General features: G+C 39.8%; 2 protein-coding genes across 4 annotated transcripts in view; one reads left to right on the forward strand and one right to left on the reverse strand.

Moving 5' to 3' along the window:
• LOC136884338 (G patch domain-containing protein 1 homolog) overlaps window positions 1-2,286 on the reverse strand; it is a 41,286-nt gene extending 39,000 nt beyond the window's left edge. The window contains exons 1-2 of one of the 3 annotated variants that reach the window (XM_067156443.2): window positions 1,933-2,286; window positions 1,489-1,680 (exon numbers count right to left, since the gene is read on the reverse strand). In XM_067156443.2, coding sequence (XP_067012544.2) covers window positions 1,489-1,612 — 124 coding nt within the window. In that variant the 5' untranslated portion in view covers window positions 1,613-1,680; window positions 1,933-2,286. Of the gene's footprint in view, window positions 1-1,488; window positions 1,681-1,770; window positions 1,878-1,932 lie in introns of those variants that run through there. The other 2 variants (XM_067156446.2, XM_067156445.2) reach the window with 2 other exon arrangements.
• Window positions 2,287-2,655: 369 nt separating this feature from the next.
• LOC136884340 (ADP-ribosylation factor-like protein 16) lies at window positions 2,656-19,103 on the forward strand. The gene is made up of 2 exons (XM_067156448.2): window positions 2,656-2,973; window positions 18,829-19,103. The coding sequence occupies exons 1-2, from the start codon at window positions 2,656-2,658 to the stop codon at window positions 19,027-19,029; spliced, it is 519 nt and encodes a 172-aa protein (XP_067012549.1). The 3' UTR covers window positions 19,030-19,103.
• The last annotated feature ends 573 nt before the right edge of the window (window positions 19,104-19,676 follow it).

Genomic DNA, 19,676 nt, shown 5'->3' on the forward strand with positions numbered 1-19,676 from the left:
TGCCATACATTCATACAAATTATACATTTGTATCAGATCTATTACACGGCACAGAACTCCGAAATCTCATGCCATCTTAGGAGAAACGCTTTCTAATAAAATAGGGAGTGAATTTCAAATTCTACCATAAAAAGATTTTAGAAACAGCCTATGCAAATGGCTGTTGGTCAATCCAATTAATATGCAAATAATTAACATAACAGCCCCTAATATTCTTTTTTGTTCTCCCTAGGACCTTTTCACTGGGCGCACTGTCCAGCCGATTTTACAGACCACCCTGCTAATATAACCTGGATATGTGCTAGTCACATAATATTAATACATATTTGAGTCATTGTGTATTCTAAATTTAAATACTGTAAAAAGTTTATTTAAATGATAACTCTTCATTACTGTCAACATAATTGCATCAGTTACATCGGAGATTAAAAGTTTAGCTTGACTATTATGTATTATGCTTATCAGGTTATGTAGGCCTATACAATATTGTGCGCGAGCGATGTCTTGATTAGTGTGAATTCTGCACGACGCCACGAACCCGTATGGCTTTCCACAGCAACCGAGTGGTACGCCCCGGTGTTAAATGATTATAAAGGAGCAGTAGAACACTAGAAGTTCCAAATACTTATGTCTTGGTCGTGATCAGTTGATAACACTAAAATAGTTAAATTTTGCAGTTAATGTTCACCTGTCTGATATTATTGTCAATGCCCTGAGAGGGGTAAATTGAAATTTTATCATCGCCATTTTATTATAGTCATTTCTGGGGAGAACACTGCACTGCTTGGAAGCTGATCGACCTGACCTCAGATAATTGTAATATAGTTCACTGAACCACATTTCAATGTAAAAGACATAGATTAGAACTAAGTAGGCCTATTTCTTATGTAGTTCATAAGTGAAAAGATCTTAGTTATTGTAGTGTAGTTAAGTTTTGAACACATATGCTGTGGATGAAAGCTATTTATGTAACTGCTTAATGCTGAATAAATAACATACTGTACTTGCTTACATATTTAGACTGTATGCTATATCTCAATAAATTTTTATTTAAAGAAAGGTTAGGATACGATGTGGTTCTGTGTAAGTGTTTAGACTTTCTGGTAGGTCTATAATTACTTCTAGGCCTATATTAAATAACTAATAAAGTTGGTAAATAAATAACTTTATCCATTAATCTGAACTTCAACACTCTATTAAAAAATAGGCTCTTTTTATTGGCATGACAGTAGAATTTGATCATTTAGCCTGTCTTCTTTGTTACATCCCGACAGATGAATACAAGAACAGAAAGAGGTGAGGGAAAGGAGTTGTTAATAAATAAATTAGATATTGATCTCTTGTTTAACCTGCATTGCAACATGCCAGTAAAAAATATTACACACGATTTTAAATTGTTATGGAGAAACATAACCCTCGTTGCATGGCCTGTTTCCATTACACTCCTACACCATTAAAAAACATTGGTGCATAAGAACTGAAACTCACCTCCGATATCATACGACAAGTTTGCAGATGCGAAATCTCCAAATTCGTCGTCTTCATCATCATCGATATTGTCATCCATTGGTGGTGGTGAAGATGACACCATCGGAGGTATAATGTTCGACATTGTGATTAGAAAACAGACGTACCGTTCAAACCAGACTGTTATTGTCAACTCATTCCACTAGGTGTTATCTGAAAAATGAAAGCAAGCCATAGGAGAAATAGTATGCATGCTTGATGCACTGAACTATCTTGATGTACTATACTGTTTACTCCACACACATGGCGGAAAGATATAAGCACGCACTATAGATCGATGACGAAAGTATGCAAAACATATCAAGATATAAATCAAAACAACTTCAGTGACAGGTGTGCAACCACATTCTCCACGTCAGACTGTCATGTGATTTTTACGTAATATGCAGGTAGAAAACTACGTACATTTCTCTGGAGGAGGTATGATGATCCAAGCAACCACCAAGCATTCTAATCAGACAAAAAATCCGCATATCTGGTGTAAAAAAAGTCCGTAGTTCCAATCAGTATCGGCTGCATTCAATGCTGAAGCGATCGATGTGGCAAAGGGAAAACTGTTTTATTTCGATAGCCTACTTAAGCGTGCAATCAAAGTGAAGAAATATACATGGTAACCACTTCTCGATAGGATGATTTTAAACATCCTGTCATCTTCTATTTATTACACGTAACTCTAAAATGAGCTCCAGAAATCCAATACTCGCTCAATATTTCACCTGCATTCAGAAAGATAACCTCGCCCAGCTGCTCCATTGCTAATGCGCAGCAGACACCTTCTCGTTATGAGCGCATCTCAACCATGGCTCATAGAATTCGAAACGAATTTTAATGAAATTATATGGATTACAATTTCTTCGCTGTCGTTCATTGCATTCCTGACGCTACTCTATATTTATAGTAAGTTTATAAAATATATATTTCGAATAACGAGGGCAGATTTTGAAATATGTCAAATATATAGTTCACTCCAGTGTGTGAATTTCCCATCGACATATTATGCTGATGAACGTCCGCACTCCGCATTTGTTATGTTGCCATGGAAACCTAATTACCCCGTGTGAAGTCCTGCGGATCGTATCGGGTGTTCGCGTTCTGTTTCATATTATTAGTTAAACAGTTTTTATAATCATGTTGTGCCTTTGTTTAGGCCCTACAAGCTCAGGAAAGACATTATTGTTGAAGAAGTTACAGAATAGAGAAAACATCGATCTCACTTCAAACACTGTACCGACAGTGGGTACTAATCTCGTCACTATCAAGTTTGAGAATCAGAAAGAAATAACAATCCGAGAAATTGGAGGGGCAATGGCCCCTATTTGGAGAAACTATTACCAAGGAGTTCATAAAATTATATACGTTGTGGATGCGAGTAACCTATGCCAAATAGCAGCAGCAGGAGTCTTACTATACACCATTCTAGCGGAACCCAGCCTTCAGAAAACAAAGGTACGGTACGGTATCGTATAGCAAATACTCTTCTTTAATACTTTTCTGATTGTAAATAATTAATAATAATCAATATTGAGTTGTAAAAGTGGACAGCCTCTTGTCTCGAACGAAGCCTCCTTATTTTCAGATGGATACGATTCTATTTTCACGAGTTATAAGTGTAAATGTATCTTGTTATGTATTCGACGACACGATCATGACATCGACATCAAGGTTCGAGTCTGGAAGACGTCCACATTATAAACTCATCTTTGGTACACTCACCCTCTTTAAGAAGAACTATCCTCTATAAGGGAAGAGTCTCCAACCTACGGTCTGCGGGCCGGAGCCGACCGAGTGTATAGGTTGTTCCATGGAAACTTTACTATACACCAAAGAGGATAGAATAGAAGCTACCCTCCGATGTAAACAAATACACGTGGGAAGGTCATACTCTGATTGGCTGCCGGCCCTGCAGTTTTGTTCAACTAATATTACTTACTTTATTACATTTACGGCATATTGTAACTTAACTAAATGCATTCGAGAGTATTACATATGCATTATAACCTTATGTACCGGTAGTACATTTTATTGGGAGAAATTGTTTCGTAAGGTAAATATTGCAAAAGTCTAACTGAGAGTTCAATTACCGGTACGATATATTTAATTACGAATAGCGTCGTATAAAGATAGCGAAAGTTGTGAAATATAGCCTCTGAAAAGTGGTGAAAAAACCATTATTGTTTTTAAACATCTTCCACGAATTTTGTGAAAAGTATCCGACATTTGCTGTGAAAGAAATCGATTCGTTAACAGCAGAACTTACCAGTGTCAGCTAGTGAGTTAGACGGGATTACGGAATCTGTAGTTGACTTATAGTCAATCCGGCTGGAAATGGAACCCGGGATTGGACCAAAGGCTAAAGGGCCCGTATTCACCAACCCAGGCTTCCTAGTTAAGAGCCAATGGCGCCCATTTTAGTGGCTCCTTACGACAGGAAGGAGATACCGTGCGTCTTCGTTCTACCGCCCCCACCCACAGGGGGTATTTTCCTGCAATGTGATTATTTCAGTGAATGTTATTAAACAATGTACATCTAGCTTAAAATGACTGTTGCAGTGTGCTGATTTCAATTAATGTCCGGCTTTATCGTGGTTAAATAGTTAGTGTGCTGGCCTTTGGTCTAAGGACTTTAACATTCATTGTTTAATTCCGAAATTTCGGGGTCTGGGTTTGTATGCCGTCTTGAGCATTAGAATTCATGATAGGTAGGGCTCCATTTTCACAGACGATCTGGTCGCCTATCAGGCGTCAAATCGAAAGAACTGCACCAGGCCTCTCCGGAAGCCACACCGATTTCAACGAATGATATTAAAATACTATATTGTTACAAAGAAAGTAACATTAGCTGTATCGCATTTATCCTAATATCCTTCCCTCACACAAAATATGCGCACGAACATGGTCGCCCGCAAGGGGGGAGGGAAGTGCCCCCCCCCTGGAATTCTAAAGATGTTGATGTTCAACTGTTTAATATCATACCAGATTATTTCATAAACTGAAATTACTGACAGTCATCTAGCATATGTTATAACTGGAAGTTTCTGTAAACAATTTAATGTTGCTGACGTTATATTGGTTTTTATATTCAAGAAAATTGTTAATGTGCCCCCCCCCCTGGAAAAGATCCTGCGGGCGCCCATGCGCACGAGTTAAAAAGAATGCACAAACAACATATTTTGTACAATCAAGTGTTCCGAATATGGTTTTTATAAAAAAAATCCGTAGGCCTACATAATTTAGACCAATTTTGTTGTATAAATTAAAGAAATATGTGATTACACGTGTTCATCACGGTGAGTTTTAGAAGTACACGGCTAGAAAACAGCTGTTCAAAGACATGTCTCTCCGCCATTACACAACAGAAGACAAGAAAAGTTCGCCGCAAGATGTCACGTCGATCGCAGACAACCTCTCGGCGCCTGTCAACACCGCTTCATATAGAAGTTCAGTCGGGGGTCTCAGTGTGATTTTCAGCGAGCTAGAAAGAAGACTATACAGTGGCTGCTACAGCGCTCTGGGTGGCGCCAAGGCCAAATAGCAACTCCATATTTTAAGCGCCATCCATATAGTTAGTTCTGTTTACAGTCCGCTACTTTTAATAGATTAGATCGAATAAATGTCTGTGACATCCTACTGCATAAATTGCAGTGAAAACATAAAGGATATATCATTTTCTAAATATGATTTTTCTTTTCACTAAAGTACACCGTTTTTAGCGATTAGCGGAATTGCTTTACCTGTGTAGCTCAATCCAGCATGTGTACAGTAGGTCTACTTTTATTTTCTTGTAGGAACTGACCAAACAGCCAAACACGATAAACGTTATCCTGCCTGGCTGAGTGGCTCAGACGGTAGAACCCAAGTTGGATTGTTTTGTATTTGAAAGTGTTCAAATACGTCACTCGTGTGTCAGTAGATTTACCGGTCCGTAAAGGAACTCCGGAGGGACAAAACTCCGGCACCTCAGCTCCTCCGAAAAGCATACAAAGTAGTTGGTAGGACGAAAAACCAATATCACTATTTATTATTAAATGGTATCCTACAGAGCACAGTACCCGGCATTTTGAAAATAAATATATAGAGAACAACGACGATACAAGACGCTTACTGTTCAACGCCACACCTACAGTATTTTGAACTTCCTAGTCACCTCATCCCCTCTACTAACGGTACGGAGTAATATGAGGATTTTCAGTCCAACACCACCACTACTACTGAACGAGTTAGCTACGTGGTTCGCGGCATATAGCTTGAATTCGGGATATAGTGAGTTCGAATCCCACTGTCGACAGCCCTGATAAATGGTTTTACGTGGTTCCCATTTTCACATAAGGCAAATACGGCGGCTGCTGTGCCTTAATGACGGCCATTGCCACTTCCTTCGCAGTACTAGCCTTGTCCTATCCCATCGTAGCGGTAAGACGTACCTGAGTGGCGGTATTATCAGAATTTCCGTCCAAAAATATCGAACTGAATTATTCAGGGAAGTATGTGATTAAAATCTTTAACACAAGAAGGACTGTCCTCTTTTTAAACAATTACTTTAAACTGTTTTTCCTACAACTTTTTGTTCCAAATTTAATTTTAATAATAATAATAATAAATTATTATGGGATACTTAATTACGCCATTGTTCACCTCCACGGTTCTGGAATACGTATTTTTCGTAAATTTTATTATTATTATTTTTATTATTATTATTATTATTATTATTATTATTATTATTATTATTACGTCCCACTAACTACTAATTTTTCGGATACACCGGAATGTTGTCCCGCAGGAGTTCTTTTACGTGCCAGTAAATCTACTAACACGAGGCTGACGGATTTGGGCACCTTCAAATACCATCGGACTGAGCCAGGATCGAACCTGCCAAGTTGCTTAGTGTCCGGCTCCTTGGCTGAATTATCAGCGTGCTGGCCTTAGGTTCAGAGGGCTCCGAATTCGACCGGGTTGAGGATTTTAAATAGGTAGTCGATAGCTAATACTTCTGGATCGAAGATTGGATAACCATCTTCATCTACATACAACAGAACATACTACAAACCACCCCAGAGGCATGCAATAGTGAATACATTTCTCCACCTAGGGTTGGCGTCAGGAAGGACATCTGGCCTCAAAATTAGGCCGAATCCATACGGAATGCCAAATCCAGGTAACTGGGAAGAGACCAGGAATTATTATTATTATTATTATTATTATTATTATTATTATTATTATTATTATTATTATTATTATTATTATTATTATTATTATTATTATTATTATTAGATGCGAAAAAGACCAAAAAAACTTATCACGCAAAGCTCACTTAGAAGTTGTGCATTTCCTTCTTTGCCAGGCAGCCTTCAGTTTTTCTCTCATCGTGGTTCTTCGTTCTTCTGTCCACTTAGCTCCTGTCTTCTTTTTGTGGTTTCTCTCTGACTCTACTTCCCACTTGTTGATTTTCATTCTGTAGCAGGTTCGGTTAGCGATGTCGGCCACTTTGATTCCTGATTTTTCCAGGTCTTGGCGGATTTCCGTTGTCCACCTATTTGTTTTGATGTTTTCTGTTGCCTCAAGTAAGATTCTTGTCAGTCTGTTTTCTGGAAGGCGTTTGATGTGTCCGTAAAATTTCAGGCGTCTTTTTCTGATGTCGGCCGCAAGGTTTGAGAGCTCCTCGGTTTTTGTACGAGATTGCAGTCTATATCCTTCGTCAGTCAGTTTTGGGCCGAGAATTTTTCTGATGATTTTACGTTCCTCTTTCAGGATGTCTTCGAGTACTGTTTTCCTGTGGAGATCCAGTGTTTCACTCGCGTATAGTATTTCAGGTTTGATCACAGTGTTGTAATGTCGAATTTTGGTGAATATTGAAAGGCATTTTTTGTTGTAAATGTTTTGCGTTCGGCCGAGGGCTCTCTTCATTTTCTGGATGCGGACCTCGAGGGCCTTCTGTTCTTTTCCTGTTGGTACTATAATTTCTCCGAGATATCGGAACTCAGTTACTTTTTCGATTGTGCCAAATTTCGTGTTCAAATTCTGGAGGCTGCAGTGGTTGCACATGACCTTGGTTTTTGAGAAGGAGATTTGTAGGCCGAATTTTTCTGAACATTTCTTGAGAGTTTCAATTTGGCTGATTGCCTGTTGTTCGTTTGTTGCAAGGATCGCGAGATCATCTGCGAAAGCGAGACAGGAGATTTTTACATGTCTTCTTGTCATACTTAATGGTTGCCAATTTCCTTGAGCTTCTAGAGCTTGTTCCCATTCTCTCATGATTTTGTCCAGGGCTATGTTAAAGACTAGTGGGGAAAGTCCATCTCCTTGCCGGACACCGGTTTTTATCTGAAATTTTTCAGGTATATTTCCCATGAATTTTACTTGGGAGGTTGTGTTGGTGAGAGTTAGTCTGATGATTTTTTGAGTCTTGTTGTCCAGTCCGTACTCACTCAGTGTTTGGAAGAGAGATTGCCAGTCAATGGAGTCGTATGCTTTCTGGAAGTCCACGAAGGTGCAGATTGTGGGTTGTTTTCTTGTGTGTCGTAGTTTCAAGATGGTTTTCAGGTTGAGTATCTGTTCTGCACAGGATCTGTGGGGCCTGAAGCCCGCTTGGTATTCACCTATGAGTGGTTCTAGTTGTTCCTGTGTTCTTTGGAGGAGGACTGCAGAGAGGATTTTGTATGTGACTTGCACCAGGGAAATTCCCCTGTAATTGTTCACATCTGTTCGGTCACCTTTTTTGTGAAGTGGAACGAGGAGGGCGTTTGTCCAATTTTCTGGTAGTTTTTCCGTTGTCCAAATTTCTTGTATGATTTGTGTGAGTTCTTGGAGAGAATTCTTTCCTAGATGTTTAAGAAGCTCTGCTATGATGCCGTCGTCTCCGGATGCCTTGTTGTTTTTCAGTCGTTGTATGTGTCGGTGTATTTCCTCTTGTGTAGGTGGGGATGAGTCTGGGTTTGGGTTTGGGTTCGGGTTTATTATTATTATTATTATTAGTAGTAGTAGTAGTAGGAGGAGGAGGAGGAGGAGGAGCAATACGGGTTCTAAAATTAACAACCGTCAGCAATTTTTGTGCTGAGTCAGCACCCGAGGTCATTGACCCCATGATGTCACGGTCACGTGGCTATGACGTCACGGCCACGTCCTATTGTTTACAAACAGTACCACATCATCTTGACGGGTCCTAACCTGAATTTTGGGCACGTGCACTTATTTGGCGCGGAATTTGAATAACAGAACGTGGCAAACCTCACTGCTGTCATCTTGACAGGTCCTAACCACGCGATTTTTAACAGATGTGAGGCGCGGAATTTTGAATAAGAGAACGACCCTAATCTCACTGCTGTCATCTTAACGGAACTTAGCCATGTGCTTTTTAACAAGTGTGAGGCGCAGAATTTTGAAAAAAGGTAACGATCCTAACCTCATAGCTGTCATCTTGACGGGACTTAGCCACGTGCTTTTTTGACAAGTGTGTGGCGCGTAATTTTTATAAAAGAGAACGACTCTAACCTCACAGCTTGACGGAACTTAGCCACGTGCTTTTTAACAGGTGTGTGAAAAGAGAGAACGACTGGGGATTAACTACACAGAACCTGGTTTTACGGCCAGATGCCCTTCCCAACGCCATCTTGCCAGATCCCCTTCCCGACTCCATCTTGGAATGGCCTAACCTCACAGAGTCCTAGTTCTAAACTAGATGCCCCTTCCGGACACCATCTTAGAGGGGGCTAACCTCACAGGTCTAAGTTTTAAGGCTAGATAACCCTTTCCGACACCATCTCGTCAGATGCCCCTTACCGACACTATCTTGGAGGGTCCTAACCTTAGAGGACCCTATTTTTAAGGCTAGCTGCCCATCTCGATACCATGATGCCGGATCCCCCTTCCCCGACACCATCTTGGAGGGGCCTAACCTCACAGGGTGGCCATCTCCTCCGTCCCCACACCATCTTGCCAGATCCCTCTTCCCGACGCCATCTTGGGGTGGTCTTACCTTACACCGCATAGTTTTATAGCGAGATGCCCTTTCCGATGCCATCTTGTGAGATTCCCCCTTCTAGTCCCCATCTTGCGCAAGATTTTACGTCTCTATCCGACGCGTAACATCCCCTCCTTATTGAACCGGCACAAGACTAAATATGTCGACAGTCAATCCTGTTACAGAGGACCGGATATGCATTGCGTTATGCCCTCTACCAAGAGCAACAATTTCGTGTTTAGAACATACATAGTGTGTTGTTATCTTACCTTACACATAATTTTCAAATATACATGTAAAGATGTGAATAGCCAGTATATATTATATCGTGTTCTGAAGAGAAAACTCAACGGAGAACTACCTATCTCTCCTTATTTCACGAGCTGTCAATACATGACAACGGAAAAACTTTTCTTATAGCATACGCACACATGCATTGATCTATATATATATATATATATATATATAAAACATCAAGTGCATGACGCAAACACATAGTCACCGTGACAGAATAGAAAGATCTCTATTACAGATATGGATTCGAATGCTGATCTCCTGTTCAATGCCAGAATAAACAAATCTCTAACACATGCAGCACATGTTTATCGTTTCTCAAAAAATTGACTATTACAAACATGGATTCGAACCCTGATCTCTCTCTGATTAATGCTAGAATAAATAATCTCTGAAACTACCTCACGTTCTATTATTCAAATTCCGCGCCAAGCAAGTACATGTGCTCAAAAATTCAGGTTAGTGCTGTCAAGATGATAGTAGTGAGGTTAGCCACGTTCTCTTATTCAAATTCCGCGCCAAAACACGAGTACATGCTCGAAACAGTGAGGTTAAGACTTATCAAGATGACAGCTGTCACGAGCACGTGGTCGTGTTTGTGAACAATAGCACGTGGCCGTGACGTCATGGCCACATGACCGTCAAGTCATGGAATCAATGACCTCTGGTGCTGACTCAGCATAAAAATACTGACGGTTGTTTGTTTTAGAACCCGGATTGCTCATATTATTATTATTATTATTATTATTATTATATGAATTAATTCTTGATGTTATATTATTTTGTTCAAGGTTTTCTGTTCTGTATTTTCATGCTCTGTAAGTAGGGCTAAATTTGCTTAATGGCAATCCATTGTGATTTCTTTTGTAATTACTAAAAATGGTTTAATTTTCTTTCTTTATAAAATATGTACCGTTAAGCATGTAGCCTGTACTTTGTATTTTTAAAGTCCTTTTAAACAGGCATTTTTCATCTTTGAGTGCTTCCCTAATTAAAAAAACTGTAAAACGGTATTTTTTCCCGTAGTCTCTGTACTTGCTTCATCAATACGTCCATTTGATCTGATCGCTTAGAATATGGCGGACGCAGCGTTCAAGTAGATTCACATATCGCGGTCCAATCACCACTCTATAGTCCTCTTTCTAGCTCGTTGGTGGTTTTAATTTTAACGGATGTAATATTCGAGGTTTTATCTACATGCAATTGTTACTTTTACGACGTTAATTTCTGTTCATATTTGCACCGTGAGTGTTATTCTACCGCCCCCGCCCACAGAGGGAACTCTTTTCTGAGATGTGCATCCACTTATGCTGAAATGGAAAATGTGTAAGAAACAATTCGTACGAATGTTACACTACATGCAAACAATGTTTTAAAATATTTTCACATTGTGAAAGTCAACAATTAACACTTCATTTACATTTAATGAAAGGACTGTGCTATTCTTGATGTTATATTATTTTGTTCAAGGTTTTCTGTTCTGTATTTTCATGCTCTGTAAGTAGGGCTACATTTGTGTTACTTTTACGACGTTAATTTCTGTTCATTTTGCTCCGTGGGTGTTATTCTACCGCCCCCGCCCACAGGGGCTATTGAAACTAAGTGACTGCTGCATTACCTGGAAGATTATCAAATTATTAGTACCGGTACTAACATTCTTGTTTTTTCCGATGATGATTCTCGCAGTATATCTTCCCAATTTATAAACACTGTAATTGAGAGGTTTTGTTCAAAAGTTCTCAATTCTTTCGCCCTTTTCCGGTTTTCCCTTGCGCTTAATTATCGAGCTTTCACATCTCTCTACATCATCCTCATAATCGTTACAATAATGTCACAAACTCCTTCTTGAACACACCCATTGTATTTAAATACCTCTATAAACTTGGGAACAATGAAGACCTTCACCGTTTGTGTATTTGTTTAACGTAAAGCCCGACGTGTGAAATTTAGACGATATTATTTTCAGACGATATTATTCTATACTGGGTAATAAATAAGTTACAAGTTTGTGAGCAACTGCAAAATGACCTCGATAATCTATTCTTGTACTTCTGCAACTCTTATGTTATGTAAATGAAAACACTCTATAATCTATTCTTGTACCTTTGCAACTTTCATGTCATGTAAATGTAAATACAGTCAGAATTTATTCTTTGTAATCCTCATATTGATGATGTACATATTTTACATATTGTATGTGTTTATTTGCTCGACCGTTTACTACTAATCTTATATACACAAACTATATTTTGATGTGTAAGTGCCCGCCAGTATGTAATGTCCTGTACAATTCCTATGTATGAGCCTGCAGGCTCGTTGGAATTAATTGAAATGAATGAATGAATAATGTTGTTAGATGGACAGTAGGCAATCGTATGATGATAAACGGGGTTAAAAGTCAGATTGTGAGTTTCACAAATAGGAAAGGTTCTCTCAGTTTTAATTACTGCGTTGATGGGGTGAAGGTTCTTTTCGGGGATCATTGTAAGTACCTAGGTGTTAATAAAAGGAAAGATCTTCATTGGGGTTATCACATAAATATGATTGTAAATAAAGGGTACAGATCTCTGCAGATGGTTATGAGGGTATTTAGGGGTTGTAGTAAGGATGAGAAAGAGAGGGCATATAAGTCTCTGGTAGGACCCCAACTAGAGTATGGGGGTTATTTCCGACAAAAGAGTAGCGTTTCAAAAATATTCCAAAGTTTGGGCTGGAAAGACTTGGGAGAAAGGAGACGGGCTGCTCAACTAGGTGGTATGTTCCGAGTTATCAGTGGAGAGATGGCGTGGAATGACATCAGTAGACGAATAAGTATGAGTGGTGTCTTTAAAAGTAGGAAAGATCACAATATGAAGATAAAGTTGGAATTCAAGAGGACAAATTGGGGTAAATGTTCGTTTATAGGAAGGGGAGTTAGGGATTGGAATAACTTGCCAAGAGAGATGTTCAATAAATTTCCAATTCTTTGCAATCATTTAAGAAAAGGCTAGGAAAACAATAGATAGGGAATCTGCCACCTGGGCGACTGCCCTAAATGCAGATCAGTATTGATTGATTGATTGATTGATTGATTGATTGATTGATTGATTGGAACAGTTTCTCGGAAATAACACAAAAATGCATCGATGGATCCTCCTGTGGGTGGGAGCGGTAGAATAACACCCATGGTATCCCCTGCCTGTCGTAAGAGGCGACTAAAAGGCGCCCTTGTGGCTATGAATTTTGGATCGTGGGTTGGCGACCACGGGGCCCTTAGCTGAGGCCTGGCATTGCTTCCACTTGTTTGTGCTAGGCTCCTCACTTTCATCTGCCCTATCCGACCTTCCTTGGTCAACTCTTTTTTACGACCCCGACGCTATTAGGTTTCCGAGGGCTAGGGAGTCTTTCATTTTCACGCCCTTCATGGCCCATGTCCTTCATTGGCTGATATCTTCATTTTTCGAAATGTCGGATCCCTTCCATTTTTCTCTCTGATTAGTGTTACATAGAGGATGGTTGCCTAGTTGTACTTCCTATTAAAACCATAATCACCACCACCACCACTGTATTGATGGACAGCGCAATGCTCCTCTGTTTCACTGTTTAATAAGACACATCAGTATTTGGCATTGGTAATTTTTCTATCCATGATGAACTGTCTGTATTCTTCTCAGCCAGTGTTATTCAATCGCTAGTGAGGACATTTCCATGGTTATTGGTTGCTCTAAAAATGTTCAGATAATCAGTCTATAAAAAGCAGTAACTCTATAGCTAAACATCCGAGCTGAGTATTTCAGAAAAGCAATTGCTGGCTGGGGGAAACGTATCAGAACTGGAGCCTCCGTTGACCTCACTATTGATTCTTCTTTGGTGAATATTGTCTAATGTTTTGAAATTCTGTCTTTCCAAATTGACTGTGTCTGATCATGCCAGTTTACAAAATTCCTTTCTGTTCATCTGGTGCCTATATAGATTTCAATGACAATAACAATGAAATCCGTTCCACTTCCTATCCTGTGGCCTTGCTTACGTAGTCAACGACTTGCTTCAGACCAATGGTCTTACCAGTCTAGACCAATATTCTAACGTAATCGAAATCAGGAAAATTTAAAACTGGAGTGTTAAATTAATTTGTTAACATGTGTTAAGTAAAATTTTAATCAGATTTGAATTAATTTAATTGTTAATTAATGCATTTATTTATTTATTCATTATATATTTTTTGAGTTCCGTTTGGGCCTGCTATTGACCACGTGGTTCTTATCTCTAGCAGCTTTCTTCTTTGCCCAGTACTCCTTCATTCTTGCACTGTGAATGTCTTTTCGCTCCTGAGTCCATTTCACACCTCCTCCCGGACGTACTGTTTTTTCTGTTAGTGACTGGAGTGAGTTTGATGTTCTGATCAACGTTCTGTGCCTATTCCTGTCATAAATTTCACGGAGCAGTGTCCAATTCTTGAAGGTCTTTTCTGACGAGTCTTGCCCACTTGGCATTAGTCGCTTTCCCTCTAGAGATGGTGTGGAAGTTTCTGGAGGTGAGCCTCTGATTGTCCATTCTCATGACATGACCATAGAAGTTCAATCTCCTCTTCCTCATAGATGTTGTAATGCTCTCCAATTGTTGGTACAGTTCGTTGTTGTGCCTGATTCTGTATTTGCCTTCTTCTTTAATAGGGCCCATGATTTTTCTCAGGATCTTCCTTTCCTTCAGCTCCAGTTTTCTAAGTTGCCCTTTTCTTACGATGTTTAGGCATTCTGAGGCGTATAGTACTGACGGTCTCACTACAGTAGTGTAATGCCTGATTTTGAGGTTAAGGGAGAGCGTTTGGATTTGTATATATTCTTACATAGGTGGCAGGCGCTTTCTAGTTTGTTGCATCTGCTGTTTATGGCCTGATCTTCATTCATGTTTGGGATTATCCATTCTCCTAGGTATTTGAATGTGTTAGTCCTTTGTACTGTTTTGTCCCCCAGTGGGATTGATTTGGGTGCATCTTTGATGTTGGTGATAAACTGTGTTTTGTTGATGGCGATCTTCAGCCCTACTTTAGCTGCTATGTGGTCGAGAGAGGATAGTTGATGGATAGCTTCCTCCACACATATGCCAGGAGTGTAAGGTCGTCTGCGAAGGCTAAACAGTTGACAGTTAACTTGTCTTTCTTGTAGCCTATTCTCAATCCAGAGACATTTTTTAGCATTTTCGTCCACTCTCGAATGACTTTTTCGAGAAGGCAGTAAAAGAGGATTGGAGATAGGCCATCCCCTTGTCTAAGACCTGTTTTGATCTCAAAGCTCTGAGACTGTTCCCCTCTGAATTTGATTCTGGCTGTAGTGTTAGTAAGAGTTGCTTTCACTAGATTTAAGATTTTCTTATCTAGTCCCAGTTCAGTAAGTGCCTATCTACTGAATAGGCCTTCTGAAACTCAACAAATGTTGCTACGTAGGGTGAGGCGCTTAGGTTTTTGTAAGTGATGATGGTTGTGAGGTTCAGGATTTGTTCGGCGCGTGATCTTAACTTGCGAAACCCAGCCTGGTACTCTCCGATGCAGGAATCTAGTTGAGCCTCTACTCTTGTGAGTAATACTTTGGAGAGTATCTTGTACGTCACTGATACAAGGGAAATCCCTCTGTAGTTGTTGAGATCTGATTTGTCGCCTTTTTTGTGTAACGGGTGGATGATAGCTGAGGTCCAGTCGCTAGGTAACGCTTCTGTCACCCAGATATTAGATATGATTTCATGGATACTTTGGATTGATTCCTCATCAGAGTATTTTCAGAGCTCTGCTATGATTCCATCCTCGCCCGCTGCTTTGTTACATTTCAATTCTGAAATGGCTTTCTGGATCTTCCCCTTTGTTGGTGGGAGAGAGTCCGACTTAGTAACATTCTGAGGTTCGAAATGCAGTTTCTTCTTGGGTTTCTTTGGATTTAGAAGGTTGTTGAAGTACTCTGCTAGAACTGTGGTGCACTCTTCATTGTTCATTTTCAGCTTTCCGTCAGCTCCCCGAAGGTTAAGTGTAGGGGCTGAGAAGGGTGTTATTTGAGATTTAAAAGTTTGGTGGAAGTCTCTAGTGTTGTTTTTTTGAAAATCCCTCTCTGCTTGTTCAATGATATCTTTATTGTACCGCCTGTTGGTGTTCCTGATAATTTTAGTAGCAGTTTTCCTAGCTTCTAAGAAGTTTTGATGGTTATCCAGACTTTTGTTACGGTTCCATTTTAGCCATGCTTGCTTTCTCTCTTCTATTGCTTTGTCACAAATAGTTGTCCACTATGGATGTTTGTTCTTTCTGACCGCCGGGATGGTTGTTGTCGCTGCATTTATTAGTGCCTTCTGTAGTTGGGGCCAATATTTTTTGTCTTTGTTTTTAGCCAGGGTCTCGGTGAAGTTATTGTTATCTTTCAGCTTGGCTGGATTGAACCTTGGAATTCGCGACTTGATGCAATGGTTTTCTCTGCTTCTTTTAAGAGGGATGAAATTTGTTTTGATCAAAGAAATATAGTGGTCTGAATCAATGTGCACTTCTCAATACTTTGACATTCAGCACTTCTTTGCTGTTCTTTCTACTGATGGCTACGTAGTCCAGTTGGAATTTCCCAGGCATTGGATTTGGGCATCTCTAAGTCATAGGTTTCCTAGGATGGCGTTTGAAAGCTGTAGATTTGAGGACTAGGTTGTAATATCTGCACAGGTCAATCAGCCTTTCTCCACTCCTGTTGGTCCTCTTGTGGGCTAGGTAATCTCCAACTATGTTCTTGAATTTTCTCTCTTTGCCAATCTGGGCGTTAAAGTCGCCCATTAAAATAGTTATGTGGTGCTTTTTGATCCGGTCCATTGTCTCTTCGAGTACCCTCCAAAAGTTTTCCACATTTTCAATATCCTTCCTGTTGTTGTCATTAGTAGGTGCATGGAAGTTGACAACTCTGCATGCTTTGTTAAGAGTTTTAAAAACGATAGTGGACGTTCTTCCGTTTGGAGATGAAAAGGAGATGATGGAGTTGATCATTTTGTTGCTGACTATGGAGCCTGTCCCCAAGCGAGGCACATTTTTCATCACTCTTTCACCTGGTTTCCCTTTGTAGATCCGATAACCTTGTGATTCTATCACTTCTTGATCGAGGAATCTTGTCTTTTGTACAGCTGTTATCAGGATGCTGTGTTCAGTTAAAACTTCTTGTGTATGTTTTAGTTTTCCTGTCTCTAGAAGGGAGTTGATATTGATGGTCGCGAAGAACTTAAAACGTTTCTTCGTCTCACATGAAGGTACAAGCTCGCCAGAATCCAAAGGCTTGCTTGCCCCATCAAAACTGGAGGTGGATTTTTATACCACCTGGGGTAGTTTTTCCGTTGGTCGTTTTCTCCATGTTGCGAGATTTAAGAAAATTTTAGGGTGGTTACCCGCAGGTAACAATTTGTTAACTGTCAAGGTTGTAAGCCTTGAAGCCCCCAGGAATGATCTGTTCGCCGACCCAACTTCTCGATGGGATTGGTACCCAACCTTCCACTGGGTTGCTCGGCTTAGCAGGGGCACCTCTTGCAGGTTATGTGTTGGAGTTGGAGTGAAAGGGTCAAGTTGGATTCTCTTGCTGAATCCAATATTTTCATGTTGCAGATGATTGGCAACAACGCACTTCACTACCATTTGCCAGAGTCATGACTCCTACCAAGTTGATTTATTTATTAGTTCCTTTTTGTTCGGAGGCGAAGTTAGTGCTCGAGGGCCTCCCGCACACTTAACCATATTTTAACTACAATCAATGATAAAATATCAAAAATAAATTTAAATAGTTGAAACTCAATAAATTAATAGTATTCAAATGAATTTCAATAAATTACAAAGTGAATTAATTATTAAAAACTGACATAATTTAATTTTGTGTTTTAAAGTAAACATCACATAATAAAGATCATAAAAGTTGAGCATGAAACATTAAATTAAAGAAAATTCTTTAAGGGAACACAATATGAAAAAATGAAAATTTACAGCCTATTTCCAGTCATTTGAACGGGTCAGGAATGGAATGAATGAAGCCCCATTTAGCGGCGAGGATATGAACTGTGCCGGCTGCCGAAGCCTGTCCCACTCCTCGGGGGAAATGATTAATGACTGACAGATGAAATGAAATGATATTGGAGAGTATCGCTGGAATGAAAGATGACAGAAAAAACCGGAGTACCCGGAAAAATCCTGTCCCACCTCCGCTTTGTCCAGCACAAATCTCACATGGAGTGACCGGGATTTGAATCACGGAACCCAGCGGTGAGAGGCCGGGTGCTGCCGCCTGAGCCACGGAGGCTAAAGAGTACACAATAATAAAACTAAATACTGCAATAAGTAGAAAAGGGCATTTCATTTTCCTATAGCAATCTAAGAATTAAATAAAATCAAAACACAATTAAGAACACATAATAATAATCTAATATGTTTCTCTTACAACTATAATGAATAATATTATTTCCAAGGTCCTATTACTAAAATGCTATTAAAATATCTAACTAATTCTGAGGCATATACTCATTCATTCGTCAACCATTCAGTCAGCTATCCGCAGCAGGTGGTCTCGGCAGGCGACATTAAATCTTGACAAAGAGGCAGTTTCTCTGACCTGACGTGGCAAGGGATTCAATAATCTGGCGACGGTCACCACACATGATCTATTAATTATACTTTTGTTGCGTACAGGAATAGAACCGGGCATGAATATAAATCGTACTACATCCGGCGAGTTGGCCGTGCGGTTAGGAGCGCACAGCTGTGACCTCGCATCCGGGAGATAGTGCGTTCGAACCCCACTGTCGGTAGCCCTGAAGATGGCTTTCCGTGGTTTCCCATTTTCACACCAGCCAAAGGCTAGGGCTGTACCTGAATTACAGCCACGGCTGCTTCCTTCCCATTCCTAGGTCTTTCCTTTCCCATCGTCGCCATAAAACCTATCTGTGTCGGTGCGACATAAAGCAAATAGCAAAAAATCATACTATAAAAAGCCATTTCAGATAAGAGTAATATACATTAGATCTTTAACAACTGAACACCTGATTCATCAATTGATGTTTTCTCGAATATTTTATGTTTCAAGGTGCTGCTTGCCCTCTCCAAGATGGACACCTCATATAGGCAGATGAGGAATGAAGCCCTATTGATGCTACAGTTATCTCGACTTAAGAAGGAGATTCCACAAGAGATCACGGTTGTGGAGACCAGTGCCATGACAGGAGATGGGACAGAGAACGTCTTGAAGTGGCTACAGGGTCGCCCAATGACAGACAAAATCAAGTGATATTTTCTATTATGACCCTCTGTATATGGTTTATCTATATGAATAGAGCTATAATTTTGTGTGTACACTTCAAATTTTTGTCTCATTTTACGTTTTTATCTGGAATTATAGGTGGGCCGTCGTAAGGTTGCACATGACAGCTTCGCACAATGTTGGTCACACTGCAATGGCGCACGAAGCGATGTTGCCGCCACAACAACAGCTGATTGCACGACACGTGAGTTTTTAAAAACATGGGGAAAAATGCTTTCGATGTCATCGCAATGATACACGATACAAATGAAATCGGCCGACAAAAATAGAACTTTCAACACACCGATTAAGTTTATAATAAAATATTTCACCACACAAAATGATACGAGGTAAATATACTACGAGGTTCTTATTATCGCGATATTAGAAAATACGGAAGACATCGGCCGACAAGAATCTCATTTTAAATACACCAATAAATATTAGAATAATATATACCGGTGCTAACACAAAAGTTTTCTAGTAAAATCTATAAAATTTACGAAAATTCAGAGAACTTATTTTCCTACCTGATTCACACAGACTGAGGCTCGATACCCTCCAGATCACTACCACCAGTACCGTTGCCTTCGTTGTCATTGTTATCGTCGTCTAGGCAGATCATCAACTCCTGA

The sequence above is a fragment of the Anabrus simplex genome, chromosome 12 (assembly GCF_040414725.1).
Source record: "Anabrus simplex isolate iqAnaSimp1 chromosome 12, ASM4041472v1, whole genome shotgun sequence".
In the NCBI taxonomy this organism is placed as follows: Eukaryota; Metazoa; Arthropoda; class Insecta; order Orthoptera; family Tettigoniidae; genus Anabrus; species Anabrus simplex.